The following is a 20,600-nucleotide window of genomic DNA, read 5'->3' on the forward strand; positions in this document are numbered from 1 at the left end:
TCATCTTGTGTCACCAGGTGCTGTAGGGCTTAATTTTATTATTTTTTGCAAATACAGGAAATCTTGCCAGTTAATAGCTGGAAATGTTTTTAGAAAAAATTAAAGCCCTTCTTCATCCCATTGAAACACATCACTGTTACATAAAACTGTAAAATGTCAACACTGCAAAATTTTAACAAGATAAACTGAAGATGCTTAAAACTTGATAAAAAAACTTGATAAAAGTATTGAGGTGTCATCCTATGAGATGATTCTGTGTGGAGAAGGCAGCAGCTGGATAGAAAGGTTTTTTCAGTCATTGGAGTGAGTGAAGGTACATGAGTTTCTGGTTTCAGACTTTCAACAAAATGTTTTATGCTTTTCTGCCTTTTGAGGTTAGGGAATGATGTGGATTTTGGCTTAAATGAGCTTTTCCTAACAAGGAAAAATTATTTATTAATTGTTCGGGAAGGCGCTTGAATGTTGTGTTTTGACTCAAGTAATTGCCTCTGGGACTCCTGAAACTGTTTTATTTCCTTTTTTTTACCACAGAAAAATGTAGAGCCAGATACACGAAGATATAAAAGAAATTTTTCATGTCTAGTTGAAACATGTAGAAAGGATATCGTCTGTTTTCAGAAGCTTGTCAATATTTTAAACTTATTTTGGGACATTTGACTCTAATGATCTTTTTGAATGGGTGAAGAATTCAGCATCTTCAAATATCAACGCTCACTTCTGGATACAGGTTCTTAATAGAATGACATGGAGCCGAGGCATCCCATTCCATTAAATTGGATTAATTCTATAAAATTTTCCCTTTCCTAAATTTTTGCTAGAAAACCTTTGTAAATACATGTAAAATACATTTTAAAGGCATTGTTAATGTTGCAGTTACTGGGGAAAAGAGTTGAAAGCTTGGTCCATTCAATAGCACTTAATTAAACATACTTTGCTGTTTCTGAAGTAAATGAGGTAAATTTTCACTATAGATCAAAGCTGAAACAGTTATTTTCCAGTAAGAGCTCTGTAACCCCTACAAAATGGAGTCTTGAACAATTTTGCCTTACACTTCATGCTTTAGAGAAAGCAGCTGACATATTAGCTCATTACCCTCATTTTGAAGCTTCTCTGAAGATAGGACCTCTTTGCAAAGTTATACTCCATGGACCTGAGCGGAGAGGTGGATTTTCTTGCTTTGATAAGATAATGGAATAGATATCCTTCTAGCTTGGCAGCTTTGCAGTCTGCTGTGGCAAGGCAGAAAGACACAGTGGCTGTGCAGACATGCTGTTCCTCTTTATGCAGCTCTTGCTCTGGCATTAGACTTGCTTGAGGATAATATTCTCCTGAAATGGATTTTGCTACCCTTGATTCTGCTGAGCAGCAAAGACTAGAACGTGTCCCTAAATCAAAGTCACAGTTGTCAAGCTCCATGTGTATGGTTTAAGAGTAGTGCTGGGATGCTTATCTTTATAGAATTGTCTAGGTGATAGTAAGGGGGTTTTGTCAGGTGTTTGCCTCAGCCATTTAAGACGTGTCAGTGAAGACAGAACAAGGAAGATGTGGTCCTTTCTGGGCAGCTAATACATTAAGGTGCAACTTAGCCTGCCCATCTGGTTCAAACCACACCTTTTGTCCTAGTCTAGACAAGTCAAATGACACTGTCTGCCTGGCCCAGCCTGACAGAAAATCCTCTAGTAAGCAGATCAGTTTGGACTGCTGTTAAGGTGACTCTTTCATCCCAAACAAAATGGGTTAAAATCCTTGGCCAGCAGGGGCTGTAATTCCCTGGTTCCCAGGGTTCTGCAATACTGTTTATAGGATTCAACAAGACAGAGAAAGTAGCATGCCTTTCTCAGTCCTGAGTACAAGTGATTGAAGTCCTTTTGGTGAGGCTTAAGGGTGTTTTTTTGAGTGAAAGAGCCGAAGAAATGAGAATATTTTGCTAGTAGAGCAGGAGACGTGTGTACGGGGGTACTTGTGGCAGGGAAGCAAATTGCAGAATGTTAGAAGGTTTCCATCAAATCCTGTTGTTGCCTTGTTGTAGAAGACAAGGGGAAGTAACTCTTGTTAAAAGTTCAAACAAGCAAAAAAGCACAGTAACTGTGTTGTGGGCAAAGGGCAGGGAGTCTAACACCCCCAGTCTCCTTTTATTGCCCATATTGTAAAAGCAGAGTCACTTGATGAGGACCTGTGAGGAAGGATGTGTATCCCAGAGCCAGATACTCTGGATCCGGTGGTTTCTTTGGAGCTACTGCAGTAGGCAGTAGCCCAGGACAGACTATTTTGTCATGATCAAAAATAAATGATGCTCAATCTGCCTAGCCAATGCCTTTCGTTGTAAAGGCACAGGTCAAACATCCCATTCCTTTTTGCTCCCCCAGCTCCTATATAAAGGATTGCAAACTGGCTCTGAAGCAGTGCAACAGTTTGTGCACAGTCTTGATGGTGGCACCAGCATCCCTGCAGAGATGCATCCTTGGCTGAGGCAAGGTGCCAGGGAGGGCAGGAGCTTCTGCCTGGCTTCTCTGTGGTTCTTTAATCCCGCCATTTCAGTGGTGCTGTGCAAATACAACCTCTTGCCCTCAGAGCTGTCTTGAGTCAGTCCCCACCACCGTCTGCTAAGCAGCAGAAAAGGTAAGGCTGTCTAGCAGCCCTGGGATTAGTATGTGAGCAGCTAATTTACAGGGTGGGCCATCACCCTTCCAGATACTGTCAAATGAACAACTTTAAATCACAGGGTTAGCTGTTCAAAGTCAGATGAAAAGACATTCCCCATTGTCTTGCCCAGAAATGCTTTTTCATGTAAAACCCAGAGCAGTGAGCACCTCATTGTTTACTTGCAGCAGAATAAACAATTCTTAATCCACTGATTGTGTGAGAGGGGCTCCTGCTTGGGAGAGTATCTCTTGATTATGTAAAATCCTAAATCGTGCATCTTTGTCTCCTAATTACGGTAGGAACTGCCCTGGTCTTGAGAGTAATAATAGGGCCCTTTGTCCCATTGACAATGGGCTGTGGTACTGCATCTCCTTCATGGCATTACACCCCCTGGTCAGTCTCTGTCCCTTTGAAGCCCTGTGCCCTGCACCCTAATTAAAGACATGAGCTGGCCCCCGGCAAGGTTGTCTGCAATGCCCATTAGCAGTGGGAGGTGGCCCAGGAGTGCTTTCTGACCCCCTTGGCCTCTCTACCTGGATTATGTAAAGAAGTCTGCTTCCCTGCAGCTGGGGCCTCATGACACTGTCTATTTTGGTGAGTTTGTATCTGAGTGGTGATATAATTAGCAGAGAGCTGAAACGCTGCACAGCCAATAGGGAAAACGAGAAAACTCACAAAGCAGGGGAGTTTCTCTGGAAACTTTAGTGGCTCAGAGTTGCTGTCAGACGTGAAACTGTGCTTGTAAAGGTCACCTGACAGCTCTGAGCAACGTCAGCAGTGCAAGCAGAGGAAACGTGAGGATTTCCCAGGGAGAAACCTCTCCAGATGCTATGCTGGGTTTCTCCTCTTTCTTTTGGCAAATACAATGGAACAAGTTTAAAGTAAAATGTGTGGCTTTTTTAAAAAAGTACATGAACTATAAAATTCCTCTCTTGGATTTCACTGTAGCCAGAGCACACCCTTTTTATTTCTTCTCCTTCTCATCCAGGAGGTTTAGTCCAGTATGCTGTACCAAGAGCTAAAGTATTTTTAATTTTTCCTTCCTCACAGCAGCAAAGAGACAATTATGCTGCCTCTCATGCCTAGGTATCTTCCTGAGGAGAGGAGGAGAGAGCTGGTTTTATGGTGTTGCAGTTACCTCCTTTCTTAGACTCATTCCAATATAATTTCTCAGCCAGGATAGTTGTGCAGTTTGAATGTGGTAAAAGGTTGCTTCTTAATTAATATCATGAGGCTTTCTGATCACAGCTGGTTCAGTATGGCATTGCCTCCACTTACAAGATTTGGTTTTGCTATATTTTTGTAAGATACAAGAAATAAGACATTGCAGTGTGAAAGTTACTCTCTGCCTATGTCACACAGCTGACCTGGTGACCAGAACCAGTTGCCATGAATGGATTCAGGGGAGATTAAGTTTTTGACCTTCTACAGAGCCTGTCCAAACAGTGATTTAATATGTTAAGCTTTGTAACTTGAAAATCCTGGCCATATTTTCACAAGGACAACAAAAGCAGTTCTCTTCCCCCAGGGTTATGTGCTTCTGTAAAACCTCCAAACAAAGGACACCAAAAGCTGTTTACAGCCTACCTTGTTCGTCAAAACAGCCTGCCCAGGTTTTGCTGAAATTGTGTAGAGGTTGAACACTGCCAAGGAAAGCTATTGTTTTGAACCCAGGTTAGTAACAGGCATAGCAACAGAAGAACTCAGGCCCTGGAAAGAAAAGTGTTAGGAGTCTGACCATTAGGATCTGTGGTCATCTGCCTCTAAGTTTTGCCAGGGTAACCACTGTGAGGTCTTGTTTTTGAAAACACTTATGGGTGGAAAATGCTGTTGTTTTTTCTTGGTGTTACTTGGCATCACCAACATGGAGTGGACAACTTAAATGCCATAGGAATGGTCTGCTGGACTCTGTGGGTAAATTGAAGATACCTGTAACGTCCAGCTTGCAATTCAGGCAGGCTGGTCACCAGGTTGCCCCCTTTGCCAGCACATCCACATTCTTCAGTGTGTGATGGGATGCTGCCAGGCACCTGGACCTATGTCTCAGTCTTTAATAATTTTAGACAATGTGCATGAACAACTCCATTCAAGACAAGAGGAAGTGGGTTTTGGGTGAAAAATATACCAGCTACTTAGAATATGGCATGTTTATTGCCCAGTTACTGTACTTCAAGGCAGTTCTGCACCCTGGCTTTAGGGAGATAAAATAGGAAAGAAAAGAAATGAATGGAGATTTAGGGCATGGAGATTATTTCAGGCATTATCACCAGTAGAAAAGACTAGTACAATATTAGATTTTTGAAGCAGTAGTCTGACCATGTAAAAGGACATTGAACTGAATGTTAAAAGAAGAAAAAAGAAAATAGCCAGAAAAATACCCTAGTGCCATTCCTGTTTTTGCAAATGCCTATCCAAGCAAGTTTAGGAATTCACTTTCTATCTGTTCTCTCCTTATATAGTAGGGATAATCCTTCTGGCTTCCTTATTCTGAAGCACACTGCTCTCTACATGTGGCAAGCCTTTTGTGGGAAGAGAGTGTTAGTGATGCTACAAACATGCAGGAGTGAAGGTGTTTGAAAACTAGAAGTTGTTTGCAATTAATTTTACTGTGAGACAAAACTATGGGTTCATGGTGGGAAGAGGAAGCTTCTTCCTGCTAGTTGACGCTGCTGTTATTGGAAGCAACTTGAAGGATGAATGACAAGTCATCTTCATTCAGCATTGTGAGGTTATATCCTATTTTTCTCTCTGTCACAACTGTTGATGTGCGCATGGCTTCATTCCTTGTTAGCATTTCAAAATAAGAAACAGTATGGTGTTTTAATGAAGATGGATAATTCTGAGCTTGTTGTATCCTACACAGTCATTGAGAGGGATGGAGAGCACTCCAGCATAGACATGTTCATGGACCTCCTTGAACTCTGCTTTTGGTATACTATATTTTGGGCCTAGTACTTCCTTTTTTAGTCACTGAGATTATACCAGCAAGGACAGTTTAGGTAGAAATTGCTCTGGAGTTATTGAGTACTAACACTGTTAATGCTACAAAACTTGTTACAGCCAAAGATGGAGGTGACAAGGGGCAGTGATGTGACACTGCCAATTCAGCTCTCAAGCTGTTTGCTCAATGTCTTTCTGATAGAAACTAGGAACCAACTCCTAATCTCTTGCTGGCAGCATTTTCAGTGCAGGAGCAATTCCATGAGACAGCTGATGAGGATGAAGTCCAGCTCTGGTAAATTCTGTGACCAGAAATATGCTGCAGTACAATGCAATTCTTGGTGAGGCAAAGGAGAGGGTATGCAAGCAAGCTGGTGAATGCATCCTTTTACTGAGCAAATGGAGAAGTAGAATCAGTGGGTTGTCTTGCTAAAGCAGAACAGAACTGCATGTTACATGCCTTCTGAAGTTCCTGTTCAGAAAAGAGAGCTGGGAAACATCTGAAGAGCTGCGCGAGGCCAACACTGGCCTAGAAGTGGTCAGCTCACATCAGGGAGCTCATTGTGTGAGGAAACTGGGAATCCAGAGCAGCCGGATAAAAATATTGGCTGGTGAATGGACACAGGGAGTGATGCTCTCATGTGAAACTGTGTGCTGTGTCACATGCTGTTAAATATCTTAGCTTGGCTGCCAGAATAGAAAGTGGGTAAATGCAAAGCTGACTGTAGAGGAAAGCTGCTTGTAAAAGGGCATGCAGGAGGGAAAAGGGGCTGAGCCAAAATAGGTTATTAGCACGCCTGCCTGATCCTAAGGAGCAGGATTTGTTTATTTGCAGGCTCTCTCAGAGTGCTGGGTGCTGCTCAGCGTGTTGGCAGTCATGTCTGCATGCTGAGCATATCTTAACCTGCAAATGTAGATAAGGGCAAGGGGCTGCAATCCAGATCCAGCTGCACCTATTTGTGAGCCCTGTTCTGATCAGTGGAGGCTTACAAGATAGAGAATCCCCTGGAGATGTATTTCCTTATGTTACTCATGAAAAGAAGTGGCATTTTTTTAACATGGTAGACACACATTTCTTTTTTATCTCTTGCTATTAATTTAAAAATTACAGAAGTACTTGCTTTCATATTTGAAAGATGTGTTAGAAGATAGGAAGAGCTTTTCATTTTCTTACCTTGAAAGAATACCAGAAGGTTCACATGAGTTGGTGTGCACAAATAACTGTTACTCTGCATGTTGTTCAGCTTCTAATTTTGGTAGCTGTAGAGGACTATTCTGGTCAAGTTTTTTTGCCCCTCAGATATGTTTGCCCTGACTATTAAACTCTTCATTGTTTAAGTTGATCTTCGTCTCTTTCTCTGTGATTCTGTCCAGCCAAAGTGTTGATACTTCTGTTTTTTAAAACTTTGACCTTTGTTAAGCAAAAAAAGTCAATATGAGAAAATGACTACTTTGTGTGAGTGTCTGCAGGCCATCTCCCATTTTCCCATTATTTTGTCTTAGTTGCATGTTAATTGTGTTGAAGTAAATGGTAGAGTAAGCTATTGTTTCACCAGGGTAGAGGTGTTTAGATCCGGCACTGTTGAAGTGTTGCTGGTAAGTGCAATTCATTACAGCATTAGAAAGAAGGTTTTACTCATTTTTCTTTGCTGACACACAAAGGAAGTTTAAACACGACACAGCGTGGCTTGTGCCTTTTTATTAAACCTTACAGCAGTTAATTTCACTGGAGTCACTCTGATGGGGGAGTCACTGGTGCGGACACTGGCTCTGCTGCATGCTGACAAATTTCTAAAGCACAACATCACCCTGGTTTATATCGGGTCTGTCCTGGCTCCTACACGATACTTTTCTTGCCTGGACCACAGTGCAGCTGTAGGAATGTACATAACGCTGTGCATCCCTCTATTAATAGAAGGGTTGGTACAGGGGGTTCAGCCTTGGCTGCACCCAAGGGTGGCTTGGCTTCTTTGAGGGAGAGGATTAAAGAGAGCGACAGAACATCGGTAACAAAATCAGACAGCCAGTGGGGCAGTGGAAGGGGGGAAGAGTTAAAAGAAAAGTGCCTCTTTTGCCGAGGCTGTGAAGCAGCATGCACTGAACATTTAGCGGGCTGTGACCGTCCCCTTAGGCATGAGGAAAGGGGAGGGGAGCCTCTGCAGCTGGCAGGGAGTTGGCTCCTGGTGCTGCCTGCGGTTCCAGCACAGCCCCTTAGCGGTGGGCGAGGTCAGCTGGGTGAGCACAGCCCCCAAGCGGTGGGCAGAGCAGCCGGTCCTGCGGGGTCAGACACGCTGGGGAGCTGCGGGGGAGGGAGGCAGGAACGGGCATTGCAGGACAGCAGGAGGACCCGGAGGGAGGCAGGAGCGGGGCTCACAGCGCTGCTGCTTTTCCATCACTCATCTGCAGCAAATGGGAGAGATTAGTGCGGCTGTTGGATGTTATTTCCCAAGGCCCTGGGTGTGGAGGCCAATAAAGGTTGTTTTTTGGTTTTTTTTATCCAAAAGGAGATGAATATCGGGACCTGGGTGGGGTTGCACAGGAGCAGAAACCAGTTGGCTCTTTTTCATCTCTCTCACTTTGCCTTGTCCCTGAAGAAGTGAAAAAGAAGCAAAGGAATGATTTCCTGAAGGAGAACATGTCTGTAACCTGCTAGCTTTTCTTTCACAGATGGTGAAAGCCCTTGAGTCTAAAAGCATCCTTTCTCCATCTCCCCCGCCTTGCCAGGCTCCCCTGCAGCAGGACGTTGCCAGTGTGGAGGCTGGGAGCCTGCTCCCACCGCCGGTGTGGACATGAGTCATCAGCAGGGAATCACCCATCTTTCTCTTCTACCCGCTTGTGTTATTTTTAGGTCAGCATAGGAATTTCTTTGCTCATGAGAGCCACATTAATTCTGCAAATAACTTTAGAGAGAAAGGAGAATAATAACAACAGAGATAGAAAAATACACCGTACTGACTGGGAATTTCAGTGGGAGGAGTTACACAACTTCATAACATAATTGTGTATTAATGACTTCTGTCTCGGGATACGTTTCATTCCTTTTGTTTGTTTTCCTTGCTTCTGTTTGTGGAAGTTGCTAAAGAACACGAACAGGAAAGGAACAAAGTGGTACCAAGCTTTTTATTTTTGATAAGGCCTAGAAATTTAAGGTTGTTTTTATTTGTTAACATCCACAATATGGGCAACTTTGTATTAGTGAGCTGCATGGGTGAAAACTTCAGATTTTAGTCTGCGTGGTTTCAGACGTACAAGCAGAACAATGGTAAATGTCACTTGCTCACCAGCAGTCTCAGGTAATGCAGAGCATAGTGTTTTGTTTAATTTCTTGGTAACATAATGGTAAATACAAATATTTGGCATTTTTGTCTTGACTACTGAAATATAAAATCTAGAAGGATTTAGTGGTTGTCTGCCTTACTCTTAATCAAAATCAAGACTGATTAATTTTGCTAAAAATTTGGCTTTGCATTTCCTTTCTGAAATGTCTTTCCATTTCTTAAAGAAGGACAGCTATTTCCTCTGCAGACAAATTGGAGTTGTCTCAGAGGAGAGTGTAATGCAAGGTAACAGGCACTGCTTATGTAAACTTTCCTTGCAGAGGTGCCGCTTACGAAGTGTAGCAAATCCTGCCTTGCCCCCTTGAACAAACAAGCTTTGCAAACCACTGACTATTTCTTAAAGCCTGTTAAAATTGTTTTATAGCCTAATTATCATTACAGGTTTCAGGAATAGTAACTTATTTTAGAAGAAAGCTTTTTAATGGTGTGTTTTTACACAAAGATACATACACTTGTCTGCATTAAGAAAATTTTAAAAAGAAAAGAAAAAGGTGGGTGCACTGGTGTAGTAGCAATTAATCAGAACTGCCTGGTGTCATACGTGGCCTGAGCACCAAGTACAGCCTGGTTGTTGCATTGTTATATTTTGGTTCTGCTTTTGTGTTTTAGGAGTTCTGTTTCCTTACCTGCTTGTTTTTTGCACCTCTGCCAGTGAGCCAGAGCCTTAGTATTATATTTACAGTGTTACAGATATGAGTAAGTCCAAAACATAAAGGCAATTTAGAATTAAAGTAATTTTAAAGGGGCCTTAGCTGCTATAAACAGTTTTTTCATTTCTACTTAAAATTTAATCTCTATACTTGGAACTGAACAGCTTTTTTCTTCCTATTCTGTAATCATATTTATAGAAAAATTGAACACTGTGGCCAAGACTAGCAATCACATGATAACAGAGGACTTTATTAGATACGTCTGGAAACTTACCTTGCAAGTAGAGTGCTTTTATTTCTGCACAGGTGTGAGCCGCTGCTTGGCCCGTTGTGCTGACAACCTCAGAACGTGTTCCCATCACAGTTCTCTGCAGCCATGACATCCATGTTTGACTTGGAACTGCACATGAGCAGACTTGGGAAATTTTAAGGAGAGGGAGGCCTCTCTGTTGGGTTTTTTGGTTTGTTTTTTTTTTTTGGTTTTTTTTTTTTTTTAAGTTCATCTTGACCAAACTATTACCATATGTTTCAGATGCTTTATTTGATATGCTGGACTTTTCAGACTTTCCACAATTACTATTTTTTTTTAAGCGGTTTAAACAAGATGAAAAAATGTTCATATCACCTCGGATTTCTTTCTCTTTTCCTTCTTAAATTGTGGGTCTAGGTTTAAAAGTACTGTAGGCAGTGACACTACTCAAAGACAGAAAATAGTACTGATGACAAAACAAAGAAATTAATAGTTAGACTTCCTTAAAAAAACTAATGCTTCCAGTTAATGCACTGTTAGGCATGGCAGCTTACTCCATTTTAAATTAACACAAGACTTAGTCAGTGCAGGGATGCTTACCTTAACTAGTTAGTTTTTGACACTTAGTAGCTATAAGCTTTCCTTGTAGGTGCTAGGAGTCCATACCTGGGTCAGAGAGGAAGGCAGGGCATCCACAGCTCCTTCCCGTGTGGTTCTGTAAGCTGTGCCACCAGGGCAAGGTGCAGTGCATTTATATGCCCTGAAGAGCCTGCAGCTTGAGGTCACAGGCAGGATTTATCAGGATGTTTCTTTTTTCACCCAGGTGCTTCTTTCTGACCTAATGAAAAAAGAGCCTAATCTTCGTCCCACATTCTCCTTTTTGTTTGCTGCTTCTTCACTCACAGCAAGGAAAATAAAAGATAAGGAAGAAAGAGAAAAATAAATATGCTTAATAAAAGAGAAAGCTTATATTCCTTTTATAAGATACATTACTTTTGTTTGGGGGACAAAAGCTGGTTCCCTTTGCATGGAAAACACCATTTTTAACTTGCAAATTTTTACTGTCCTGAGGCTAGCAGTTGATACAGGTGTACTGTGAAGGACTTTCACATGGGTGTTTGCTCTGAAAGATTAACTCTCAAGTGCAGCTTTTGATAGGAGACCCAAATAAAGTAGCGCTGAAAATCAGCGTGTTGCAAGAGGGAGGCGAGGGGGAGTGCAAGATGAACAAGGCACACCTCCCTGCTGAGTGGACTGTGTGGCTGCTTGACAAGGAGCACTGGCTCCTGCACAGCCCAGATCCTGGGGGTACAGTGGCAGGAGTCAGTGCTCCCAGTAGCTCTGTGGTGCCATCACTGGTAGCTGTGCCTGCCCTGTCACACACAAGGGGATACAGCTGCTGCACTGGGTTCCTGGGCCCAGGACAGCCCAGGCACATTGGGACCCCAGAGATGCTTCAGGATGCCCTGAGGTCAGGGTCTGTGTCCCTTTGCAGAACAACCTGCTATGCTTCCAGCAGTGCAGGAGAATTGTTTCCAAACCCTCCTTGTTTGTATACTGACATACCAGGAGGAACATGTCAGAAGCACTGCTTGTTTTCATGCAAGGTATTTTCATCACCTCTAAAAGCAATTAATTTCAGTAGCCTGCAAGTTCTTCAGGTGACTACTCATAATTTTTTAATGCTCTTTGGCCCCCAGTGGTTTTGGTGGTTGTGTTTTTGTCTTCACTGAAGATGAAAGCTTTGCATCACAGAATAGGTGCTGCCAAGTGAGCTGGAGGAGGAGAGCTGTAGATCCTGATGCTGAAGAAGTACTATGTGTTGGCCATCCCACCCCGCGCCCCTGAGATTGTTGTCACACTTGGCATACCTCTTTAAGTAAACATTAGCTTTGTAAATGGCATTGGTTTGGTATTTAATGGAATGCAGGAACTATGTCAGCAGTAATTATACAGGTAGGATGCAAGTGAATTGACAGGAGAGTTAAAACAGATTAAACCTTCAGTGCATATTTATGTCCAAGCTTTCTGGGTACTATGATATCAATGGCCGTGTTATATACACTTCACACTTGCTTCTTTCACCACTCAGGGACTATGAGTCCAGTTGCTTTGTGGGTGACTTGGTTATCTCTTCGTTTTCAGAGAATAAAAAAATGGCTCTGGGAGTTTATGTAGTGATAAAATGCACAACAATGGGAGTTTGTTAGGGATAGGGCAGGGAGGGGGTGGTTTCAGGATTTTGTCAGAAGTCATTTCTAATTGCAGGATGTTTTTTTAATGACTAGGCACATGTCCTTTTCCTTGATGTAGAGAGCAAAGGCAGTATGGGGAAAGCCAAGGCCACAGGCAGATGTGAAAAACTCCTAGTGCATATAATATTCTCAGTGACAAAATCTGACTGCCTCATACCCACTGGTGTTTTGCTTCTGGGAAACCCACGCTTTGGCTGGGAGCTGGACCTGTAACCACAAGGAACTTGAGGTTGTGTGAAACTGTGTGTCACTTATTGAATGCAGACTGGACATGACCTGTCATGCTGCAGAGCTCACATACCAAATATTTAGAAGGCAATAGGCTTTACTGACCTGTTGACCAAATGTTGCTGCATAGCCCTTCCTGCCTGCAGCATAGCTTTGATTGTTTAATGCAGTGTTTTATGTGAGAAACTCTTGTTTAGCTGAATTTGGGATTTGAGAACTTAAGAAAAACAAGAAATCGCAGCAATAGTGTGGGTAGGAAAAAACAGTGCTTCTGCATTTTTCTTCGGGGCAAACTGGCTGTGAAGGGGGTCTAAAAGTGTCAGAAGTGTTGAACTTGTTTCAGGTCTTCCTCCTCTGAACCTTTCTTCCATTTAAGGAGCACTAGTTTTCCTTTTCAAACAGTCTATTTCTCATAAAACCTTTAAAAAATACCAGTGAAAGTTTATGGAAAAGCAATGTGATGAAGATTGACACACAGATATTAAAGTGGCATGCAGCAGTAAATTTTAAGTAGTGGATATGAAAGGTGCTGCTTTTACATTTGCTTTCTATTTAGGTCAGATTTAGCCTCTGCTTGTCGCTGATTTTTGTAAAATGTTGTTTACTTTGACTTTTCAGTAAAAATAAAATGGTGTAAGGCCATTGGAATATTTTTCGTTGGACAATGAAAAGGTTTTCAGAAGGCTGTTATCTCAGCTGCCATTCTCCTGTCTGCCCGTGTGAGATTGTCAGTTCTCACATTCTTTAAACTTCCAGTGGATTTACTAGCCAGAAACTGGTAGAAAGTGACTGTGACCAAAATGGCCTTTTGTGGTGATAGGTTTGACACACTGTGGCTTTATTTTGCATTTAGCAAGTTCTTGGTATCATGGGGTGAGAGGAAAGAGGACGTCCCGGTGCAAGAAGAAGTTCTTAAGCTTGCAGCAGTCACTAAGTCATTTCTGTTTCATTCCTCTCCTTTCCAGGTGTGACATCTGTTGTATCACCTTTCGTAATCATCGGGGCCTACTCCGCCATAATGCAGTTATCCACAAGCAGCTTCCCAGAGATCCCATGGGAAAGCCTTTCATTCAGAACAACCCTTCAATTCCAGCAGGCTTCCACGACTTGGGATTCACGGACTTCTCCTGTAGGAAGTTCCCCCGCATTTCTCAGGTACTCTCTGTTCTTGGTAGCTTGAGGTGCCAGCTGCTACAGTGCTTGTCTGATGAGGTCATTGAAAGATTCATCCTGTATGTAGAATATTTTGTGGAAGGTACATCACCAGTGTTCATGTAGGCTTTAAATACTTTATGCTTCTCCCTTTTCTTTTTTCATCTAAAGAATATTGGCACTGGGTAATGTGCCAATAACATTACAGTTATCCACTGTACTGGCTTTTTCACCATTTCAGTGGATAGCTACCAGTGTAAAGATGTATAAACCATTTTGAAAGAAAACTTTGATCATATTAGATCCTCGTCTCTTTAAGCTTATCCAGAAAATCCTACATCTGAAATCAACAGGGAGTACACATGGTAAGGAAGACATTATTTATTTTAGTTTACTCTGACAAGGATGTAGTTGGGGTATGAAAGTTTTTAATACAAAAAACTTTGAGCAGTCACCTTACTAACTAAACAGTGACATCTTCAGTGATTCCCTCACAAAACACTCCACAACGTTCCTCATGTAAGGTTTGAGGGACAGTGGATGGGGAAAGTCAGGGAGGTAGTCTGTAAATATTTTTCTGAGAGCCATAAACATTTCTGTTGGGTGATATGATTCCTCCCGCTGTCAAATCTTGCCTATCCTAGTTTGGGTCTGGATGAAGCTGCATTATCTATTAGAAAATCAACAGCACAATCCACCAGGACCATGCTTAGTTTCTGCACTTTCCTTACTCTTCTGGGGTTAAAACATTGATTTCCAACTCTTCTGACTGCAAAGTGGTAGACTTGATATTTGCTGCTGGACCAGGGGAACATGTAGGTCTTTCTGTCAGTCTGTTACATTTTAGTATAAAACTTAAAAAATCAAAAGAAAGAACTTTTCAAACAAAGTTTATTTCTTTTGTAATTAATGACAGACATTTAAAGTTATTAAGGGATTTGAATGTTGGTGTTTTCCTTTTGTAATAATTTTGCTTGCACTGTGAGAGAAGATTTATAAAGTATTTAAAGTCTGTAAAGATCTTGCCAGCCCTCTACTACTAGTATTTTTCTTGGGAGAATAAATGTAATCAGACTTCCCTAACCAAAAACCACTCTGCTTTAAGCTCTGAGTTTCATTGATCTGCTTTTGGGGGATTTTATTTTGGTTGGTTTACATTGGTTTAGCTTCTTGGATGCCTTTTTGTTGTTTGGGTTTTTTTGTTTTGGTGGTTTTTTTTGTTTGGTTTTTTTTTTTTTTTTTTTTCCTGGTTTCTTTGTAGTAGAGATAAACAAGATAGTCTACTGCCTGGCATCCTTGTTGTGTAGTATGCTGAGGCTCCTGTCCTGTCAATGACACAAGAGAAGTTTCTAACAGGGAAATTTAGGATGGAAAATAATTCGAGAGCCTGAATAGCCTTCTGAAGGAGTTTACTTTTATAGAAAGGAGCTTGTGGAGAATCAGCCCCTAATTCAGATACACCCCTTAGGAAACTAAAGGCTGTGAAGTGGGAATATCTTCATGCCAGCTAGGGGAGGGCTACTCTAAACCTCTTCACTTAGTGGAAGAGAGAGTGAACTGTTTGTGTTTTGCAGCAGCTTGTGATGCCTTTCCAGTTTGAGATTCCTACTCTAAGTATTTTTGCATGTCTTGCAGGTCTGGTGTGAAACAAATTTGCGAAGGTGCATCAGTGACTTCCATCGATTTATTTGCGAGATGTGTAACAAGGCATTCCCCATGCTTTCGGCACTCAAACTGCACACAGAAACTCACGTGGTGGATCAGGGAAAAGACAAGCACAAGCCACAGTCCACAACCCCACCCGGTGAGAGCCCAGACCAGAAAGTCTTCATGGCATCCTTGGGCCTACAGTACACCAAAGATATCAAGCCTGTCAAGCAGGAGGACAATACACAAGACGAGGTCCAAGAAATGCGGCTCAGAGCTCTGAAGAGTAACCTACCTCAGGAACCTGGCAGCACCAGTCTGCTCAGCCTCTCTCCTCTGGAAGCTGCCTCCATGGGAGGGTCATTTTCAATCCTTCCCCCTACAAAAGAAAACATAAAGCTTCTCTCGCTGCAGCCTTTCCAGAAGGGTTTTATTATCCAGCCTGACAGCAGTATTGTGGTGAAACCTATCTCCAATGAGTCTGCCACTGAGCTGGCAGACATTCAGCAGATCTTGAAGATGGCTTCTTCTGCTCCTCCTCAAATCAGTCTTCCTCCACTTTCTAAGGCACCTTCTGTCCCCGTGCAGTCTATTTTCAAGCATATGCCACCACTGAAGCCAAAGCCTTTGGTAACTCCCCGAACAGTTGTTGCAACCTCTACACCTCCTCCTCTTATCAGCGCCCAGCAAGCCTCCCCTGGCTGCATCAGCCCAAGCCTCCCACCTCCCCCTCTGAGGCTGATCAAGAACTCGGTGGAGTCTGCCTCCAACTCTCATCTCCCCCAGCCAGGAGCCAAATCAAGTCCTTCCTCGCAGTTGCTCCTCCAACCCAAAGTCGAGCCGTTAACTCAGCACGAGATGAAGACACAGCTGGAGCAGGACAGCATCATTGAAGCTCTCCTGCCTCTAAGTATGGAAGCCAAGATAAAGCAAGAAGTCACAGAAGGAGAGCTCAAAGCCATCATCGCAGGGGCAGCGAACAAGAAGACCCCGACCATGAGGAAGGTTTTGTACCCCTGCCGCTTCTGTGACCAGGTGTTTGCCTTCTCTGGTGTCCTGAGAGCTCACATCCGTTCTCACTTAGGTATTTCCCCATATCAGTGCAACATCTGTGACTACATCGCGGCTGACAAGGCAGCGCTGATCCGGCACCTGCGGACACACAGCGGGGAGCGGCCTTACATCTGTAAAATCTGCCACTACCCCTTCACAGTGAAAGCCAATTGTGAGAGGCACCTGCGAAAGAAGCACCTCAAAACAACCAGGAAGGATATAGAGAAGAACATTGAATATGTCACCAGCAATGCCGCAGAGATGGTGGATGCCTTCTGCTCGCCGGACACGGTGTGCAAGCTGTGTGGAGAGGACCTGAAGCACTACCGGGCCCTCCGCATTCACATGAGGACGCACAGCGGCTGCCAGAAGAAGAAGCCATTCGAGTGCAAGGAGTGTGGCACGGCCTTTTCGGCCAAGAGGAATTGCATTCACCACATCCTCAAGCAGCACTTGCATGTGCAGGAAAAGGAGATTGAGAATTACATCTTAATGGTGGACTGCAGTGCCCAGGAAAGCCAGACAGACCCTTCTTTATTAGAGGACAGCACTTATATGGACCACAAGCCCATGACGCCTTTCCTGGAGCCACAGAACGGCTTCTTGCTGGGAACATCATCTCACGTTTCCATCAAACGTGAGCCTGTGGGCAACTTCCCCATGGATTTTGATGAGCCATTGGATTTCTCTCAGAAGAGCAAAAGCCTGAGTTCTGTACAGGTGAAGCAGGAGAACCTGTTCGGTTCATCTCTGTCCCTTTATGACTGTTCCATGGAGCCTATCGACCTGTCCATCCCCAAAATCCTGAAGAAGGATAAAGATGATGTCCCCTGTGAAGCCAGGAATCAAGAACTGGCTGCTTCTGGGAACAGTGATAAAGCCTATAACTGTCTGCAGTGTCCTTTGGTTTTTGGTGCCAATGGGAACTCAGAAACAAACTGGGGTGTCAGACATCCCCAGCCACTGAAAGGTTCGTTGCATTTGACTGTCCCGATCATTTCCCCGGCTCTCCCTGGCAATGCTGCCTTGCTGAGACCCCTGAGGCCTAAACCACCACCACCACCTCTCTTGCCAAAGCCTTCAGTATCTAAAGAGCTGCCACCATTGGCTTCCATTGCACAGATAATTTCATCTGTGTCTTCTGCTCCGACTTTGCTGAAAACGGAGGCTGCAGACGCCAGTCCCAAGGCAGTGAGCAGCCCCACTGGGTGTGACAAATCAGGGAATGCCAAAGCTAAAGTGACAATCATGACCACCACTCAGAGAGACTCCAGCCTGCCCAGTGACCTGTCTCAGGCTTGTGATCCAGAGCAGTCTCCCGTTGCTGATGCTGGGTTGACTAAGAAAAGAGGTAGAAAGAAAGGAACGAAAAATAAGCCCAAACTTAGCAGTAGTGTGGATCTGGAGTCAAGTGGGGAATTTGCCAGCATAGAGAAGATGCTGGCTACCACAGACACTAACAAATTTAGCCCATTTCTGCAGTCTACTGACAATTTCAAGGAAGAAAGTGGCAGAAATGGAACAAGTGAGGATGAGAAGGAAACTGCCAAGGATAAGCTGCTGAGAGGGAAGAGGAACGCTTACTCAGACTGCCTGCAAAATATCCCCTGTCCTTACTGTCCTCAAGTCTTTCCATGGGCGAGTGCCTTGCAGCGGCACATGCTCAGTCACACAGGTAAGAGTGCTCTGTGCTCACAGTAGGTTGTAGCTCCTGAGGTTGTTCCCCATGGAAGGGCCTCTCCATGGAAGAATCTTCCTTTCTCTGATGTCTGAATTGTATTTTCCTTTATTATTTTGCTAATCCCTAGTTGTTGCTGTTGCACAGTGGTGGTGGTAGATTTTTCAGAAATGGAATCATCTCTATGTCTTTGAGTATCAGAGGGTAAATAAAACCGTTAATAAGCATTTGATTTCAGTGGCATAATTTAGTGTAGCTGGAAAGAGGCTCATGTTTCAGTTGTTTTGTTATTATTTTCTTGTCTTGAAGGGGAACATGTTGAATATTTAATTGTGCCTTACGTGGTTTATTTGTCTGCTTCTGATGGCTGTTTGTTGGCATCAGTAATGATAAAAAAGATCTCTAAAAATGAGAGGCAATAAGTGTAGAACTGTAGCAGGAAAATAAAATAATATAGTGCTTAGCATTTCTTTTTCTTGTGGTGGCTTTTATTTAACAGATCAAAGGAGGATGTGAGAAACTGCTCATCCTGAGCATTGCATAATAGCTTGCCTCTAGGAAAAGCTTCTCCCCAGAGCTAGACAACTAAAGGTGGGCACATGCCCTAAGGTGTGGAGATGTGTATGGAATCTCTAGCATTGTGCTGCTGTGTAAGTAACCTCAGACCTGGTGTAAACAAAAGGAGGAATTGGGTAGGGAGATTTATTCTAGGTCTGGGGTTATTTTTTGTTCTTCACTATAAAGGAAATACTGCATTGAATGCTGTGCTGATTTGAAGTTCCCTCATTCTTCTACCCATACTGTAATAAAGTAATTAGTAGATTCTCATCCTGCTCTGGAGAGAGAGGGCAAAGCTCTACTTGCTGTTGTGCCCTGCCAAGTCAGTCACAGTTGTTGATATTATTTACTTCATTAGGTATCTCAGGTCCTGGCATAAGGAATAAAAATTAGGGATGTTTATAAGAAACATAGGGGATTTGAGTATGGCCTTATAAAAGTTAGCACTTTTTTTGCTGCTTTTTTTTTTTTTTAAGGAAATGAGGTTTCCTGAGATGACTGTGCTAAAGAGGGAAACCTGAAGAGGTAAAAGGGGTCGGCTAAGGGGTTTAAAGGGAATCTGAGCTGTAGAGCAGCCCCTATTACAGTTTGCTTTGGGTGACACGAGGACATAACTTGAAAGGTATCACTGCAACAGTGAGGCTATTGTTTTCTGGTCCACAGAGACCAAATTATTTCATCTTATTAGGCATACAGTTTACTTTGTGGTGAAGGAGAGCGCTTTACTCATATCTTAACTGTTTTCCAACACCCTGGTCTCCATAAAAATACATAGTTACTGAAGAACTGTTCATGAGACAGAAGACAATGGAGAGGCTTTTCCCAGAATAAGAGGTTTGACCTGCTTATTGATGGCAGACTTCCAAGGTAGCAGCACTGGTGTAAACCCTTAATGAAGACAGGAAAATTCACTCAGCCATGAATTATATTGGTAGAACTTAGGACCACCAGGCTTGGAAGGAGGCACCGTCCTTTTAGAAAGCCTGTGCTGGAATTCCCATGAGGAGAGCAAGCAACTGTGGCCATAACAGGACTAAATCCTCACCTCAGATACAGGATTTTTGGTGATACTACAGCAGTGGCAGTAACCACATTCCAGTTGGTGTGCTCTGGCACTGATAATACTGAGCTCTTTTGTAATCATCATCTCGATGTTGAGAGAGACTTGTTGCTGGACGACCACCCCACAGCAAGCTTTGGCTGGCCTTGGGGCATCTGTCTTCAGATGGCATGAGTGTTTTCTTTCTAAACTGGTAGTTTCCAGCAGCTCCCCTGTGGCAGCAGTGTCCATGGGGCCTGCTGGAGGGGAGGGGGAAAGCTAAGCTGGGAAGGTGGAGGGAATTTAGGCCAGGGAGGTGGTGCCAAAGCAAGCCTGAGGAGGCATTCAGGTGGAGCAAGCCCTGTGTCTTTGTGGTGGGTGTCAGGTGCTGGTGGCATGCAGGGAGTTTGGCAGCTCTGTGGTAGATGCAGCAGTTTGTTGGCTTTATCTTCTGGATGGGCAAACTGGTTTTCTTGTGGAGAAATCGACAGTGCTGTAGTACAGCACAGTGTTTTATCCCCACCTATTGCACAGGCAGATAGCTTGTGACTTGTCAGATAGCTCTGTTTTTTAAAATGAGTTAAGAAAAAAATCTATTTGCTAATCTTTGTAAAGAGAAAAAGAGAACTTTATTGCTGTTTGTGTTTGATGGCTGCTCCCTCACCTGGGTAGAGAAAGGACTAACAGGCTGACGTGAATGGGATAGATGAGATTCCTGGTGATCTGCTTCTAAACTGCATGTGTTGGATATGTGATCCATAGGCAGTCACAGCAGGCAAGCTGACTGTTTAACACTGCTACCAAAAAAAACCCCAAAAAACCTCAAAGCAGTTGTTTGAGCTAAAAAGCAGCACCTAGCTCTTCTGTGTCTGTTTGTAGGGAAGTTGTTATTGAGGTAATTTATGTAAGTGGTCTACGTTAGGATGAGGAAAAGGTGTATAATTCTGAGCATTTAAGTGCTATCTGTATATTATGAGTTTTGAACTGCTGTATCCATACAGACATAAGAAGGTTTTTGCAAGTCTGTCCTTCATGTTCAATAAAATTTCAATACAGAGGCTACCTTCCGTGTGGTGTCAAGATTGTATTTCTCTTTTGTGAAAGTGCAAAAATGCACATGCTACCAGTGACCCATATCTCTCATGCAACCAGAAGTTTCTTTTGGGGAA

At 43.1% G+C, this 20,600-nt stretch overlaps 1 protein-coding gene across 1 annotated transcript in view; it reads left to right on the forward strand.

Moving 5' to 3' along the window:
* Positions 1 to 20,600, forward strand: part of RREB1 (ras responsive element binding protein 1) — a 78,340-nt gene that overhangs the window by 40,614 nt on the left and 17,126 nt on the right. Inside the window, 2 exon segments of the mRNA XM_005424910.3 lie at positions 13,270 to 13,459; positions 15,092 to 17,831. Coding sequence (XP_005424967.2) covers positions 13,270 to 13,459; positions 15,092 to 17,831 — 2,930 coding nt within the window.

The sequence above is a fragment of the Geospiza fortis genome, unplaced genomic scaffold, assembly GCF_000277835.1.
Source record: "Geospiza fortis unplaced genomic scaffold, GeoFor_1.0 scaffold219, whole genome shotgun sequence".
NCBI classification, from domain to species: domain Eukaryota; kingdom Metazoa; phylum Chordata; class Aves; order Passeriformes; family Thraupidae; genus Geospiza; species Geospiza fortis.